This window comes from Galeopterus variegatus, unplaced genomic scaffold, assembly GCF_000696425.1.
Source record: "Galeopterus variegatus unplaced genomic scaffold, G_variegatus-3.0.2 Scaffold4804, whole genome shotgun sequence".
Lineage (NCBI taxonomy): Eukaryota > Metazoa > Chordata > Mammalia > Dermoptera > Cynocephalidae > Galeopterus > Galeopterus variegatus.
The window spans coordinates 138,920-142,316 of record NW_007730915.1 but is presented as its reverse complement, the minus strand read 5'-3'; the positions used below and the strand labels follow the sequence as shown (position 1 = coordinate 142,316).

Sequence of the window (3,397 nt, the reverse complement as noted above, 5' to 3'; positions counted from 1 at the left end):
GGCAAAGAAGGCCGGAGGCTGTTTATGTTTGGCCACGTGGCTGTGGCTCACAGGGATGTGTGACTATTCAATGGACACGGTCAGGAGAGATGCTCAGCCCTGTGGAAAGGAAAGTGGTGACCAGACACAGCCCGTGTGCGAGTAAATCAGAGCCACAGGTCCAAGTGTGAGGAGCGGAGGACTCCCAGCAAGTCTCCCTTTCGGACCCCACGGTCACCGAGCAAGGTTAACTTCAGTGTAAATCACTTCAGGGTATAGGAAACTAACACGGGTTATGAAGCTATCCAATTCATGGTAACATAAAATGCACAGGGGGGAGGCTTCCCTGGGCCCTCCGACGGTCACCGAGCAAGGTTAACTTCAGTGTAAATCACTTCAGGGTATAGGAAACTAACACGGATTATGAAGCTATCCAATTCATGGTAACATAAAATGCACAGGGGGGAGGCTTCCCTGGGCCCTCCAAGGGGCGGCCTCTGTGCAGGGCGATCACGTGCCGCCCGCTGCATCTGTCAAGGCAGTTTCTGGCCATCTGGAGCCCCGGCGTAGCAGGGAAGCCCAGCTGCGGTGACAACGCGTTAGGCCCCGTCCCACTCAGAAGAAGTGCTCCTTCTGGTTCCCACGCTCCACGCTCTGCACCCTGAGCTCGCACCTGAGCACGGCCTCGGTGGTGCCTTGGTTCTCTGGCCGTTTCGCCTCCCTGGGTGTGTACAAGCTCTTCTGCTGATACAGGCGGATGGCTACGGCGGCGAGGCACAGCAAGACAAACGCCACCACAGCGATCACACCTGGAGAGGGGAGGACGGAGCCAGAGTCAGGATATGCCCGGCAACCCTGAGGCCAAGTGCACATTTCATCACCCGGAGCCAAACTGACACCGTATCCCACATACACCAGGCCCACGTTTTACCATAAACTGGGGACATCAAAACTCCAGGGAGTCTAGGCCACGTGTTGTCACACCATTTGGTTTAACTTTTCTATTGGTGCCGTGGGCATAGCTCTGTTCTGCACCTTTACTTTCCAAGCAAATCATGACGAGGTTCCATTAAACGCATCCAGAAGCAGATACACGTATGTCTCCTGGACCTTACGTACTGTTCGTGCTGATGAGCAGACGCTCTAGTAAGTTTAAAAGGACAGAATCCACCATACTATGCTTTCACAACGTTTTCAGTAGTTTTGTCAAGGGAACTAAATCGTACATTTTAATAAAATTATTTTTAAATAACTTGGGCATGGCATACTGAATTATGGTGATATATGATTGATCTCTTGCTCTCTCTTGCTCTCTCTATATATGAATGGCTCCTGTTGTTATTTAAAATCTCCGCTTGAAAATGTCTGATGACTAAAACCAGTGCCTGTGGTTCTCAACCTCAATGCACATTAGAAAAGTTTAGTACAAAGCTCTGGGTGGGAGAAATGGGTGATTTTAGAAAGCTCTCCTGTGATCCTTGCGCACATCCAAATCTGAAACACTCTGAGCTATATCAGGGCAAAATATTTATTCAAGTTAATACACCAGCAAAAATGAGATATCAAATGTAAGTTGCAGAATATTTGTAAATAAATGTAACATATCACTTGCTAATTATGTACATTTAAGGACCATTAATGCAACATTTCCATTTGTGTTAGAAAATGCAGGAACTGCAAAGGCAGCCATGGAAATGGAGCACGTCTCTGTGGTCCTTGGGAAGGGATCCACCGCAGCAGGGCCCAGCTGACTCGAAGCCTCATGACCTGATGAGGACTGTTAGAAAATGCAGGAACTGCAAAGGCAGCCATGGAAATGGAGCACGTCTCTGTGGTCCTTGTGAAGGGATCCACCGCAGCAGGGCCCAGCTGACTCGAAGCCTCATGACCTGATGAGGACCGTGCGTTTGGGGCATGTGCTGTGTGGGGGCCTCCCACGGTCTCTCTTCTAATTTGGGTTTCATGGTGGTGTGGGCGATGATTGAGTGTAACTTTACCTTCATTCACCGTTCAATGAAACACATGATCTGAACAGAGCTTGGGCAGCCGAAGCAGCCAGGACCATGGCAGCAGCTCCAGGTAACCATATCTCTGGGCAGGTGGCCTCTCTGACACCTGCCCATCCACCTGTCCATCTGCTGGAAGCCTCCACAGCCTCTGACTTGCCAGAGTTCTGTGTTGCAAGACCTTAATTCTCCCTTCTTCCATATTTAGTTTATTTGCAAACAGGGGAGAAAGGGCATCTTAAATGCAGATCACGGGAAAGGGCCCAACAGGATGACCCCACAGGGTCGATCAGTGTTGCCCACGAGGCACACACTCCATTGCAGAGAATCCAGCAATCTGTGGGACATCCTGGAGGCCAAGGTGCTGAGATGCCAGAAGGAGACCTCCTGGCTTTAGACAAGCCTCCCTGCAGGGTCATCACAGAACTGCTCGGTCTTTACAGAGGTGGAAACCCTGGACACTGCAGCAGGGGATCCCCGGGAAGACACTCTCCTCCCAGCCCCCATCAGGAGCCAGCGTGGCTCTCTGGGGAGTAAAGCCAGCCTCTTTTCTAGAATAGCTCTAGAAGGCACAAAACCCAACCTTAAAGGACTACTCTGCTCTACCTGGAAAGTCTTATGGTTATCCTCAATCAGAAGCAGTACAATTACCCAGAACAAGTGGTCTGTGGTTGCCAGTCCAATCTCTCTGTGCACACATATCTGAACATAGTGAAAGAACATGGGGGAGGATTTCATATGTGGGATCCCATTTTAAAACACTGGACACTTTTCCCTTGCTCTATTTCCAATTTAGGTTTTGCACAGTGGTGGAAGCTCTTCTCATGCTGCCCGTGTAACATGTTAGTATGTGTATCTGACACATCGAGCTGCCTTTCCAGACCTGCAGTCCCAAGCCAGGCCCCAGCGGAGCTCATTTCGTCTGCTGGATTTGTTTGTAAGGAGGCGCCTGTGACGTGCTTCAATAATTAGGAAAGGGGGAACTGTGGAGGACTGGAGATGCTGGCGTCTGCAGGGGTGTGACCCAAGCTCTGTGAAACCTGAATGTTTCCCAGACTTGCCGTGAGGCTGGTGCCGGGCCAAGCGGCTCAGCCAGAAGTGGCCTGGCCAGGGCTGTGGGCGCATGACCAGGGGCCCCAGAGGACCTGCTCAGAGACGGGGCAGGCCACTTTACCTCCGTAAGTGTCACGGAGTAGCCCTGTACCTCCCTGGGTGCTGGCAGGCGCCAGAGAACCGGTGACCTGATGATGATCAGACACAATTGGCAACACTCTCAAAACCTTGCTGGGGGGAAAGAATGCTTGATTTTCATATCAGTTTTGATATATATCTTAAAAATTGTTTAATCTTAAAACAATGGTCCATCTCTTCAATTAAAAATATTGTACACCAGTTGTGTACATGTATGGAAA

The 3,397-nt window shown here is 50.3% G+C and overlaps 1 protein-coding gene across 1 annotated transcript in view; it reads right to left on the bottom strand.

Moving 5' to 3' along the window:
- Window positions 1-369: 369 nt before the first annotated feature.
- Window positions 370-3,397, bottom strand: part of LOC103603822 (contactin-associated protein-like 3) — a 103,851-nt gene continuing 100,823 nt past the window's right edge. Inside the window, exon 21 of the mRNA XM_008588409.1 lies at window positions 370-788. Within this exon, the coding sequence (XP_008586631.1) occupies window positions 595-788 (194 nt within the window). The 3' untranslated portion in view covers window positions 370-594. The remainder of the gene's footprint in view (window positions 789-3,397) is intronic.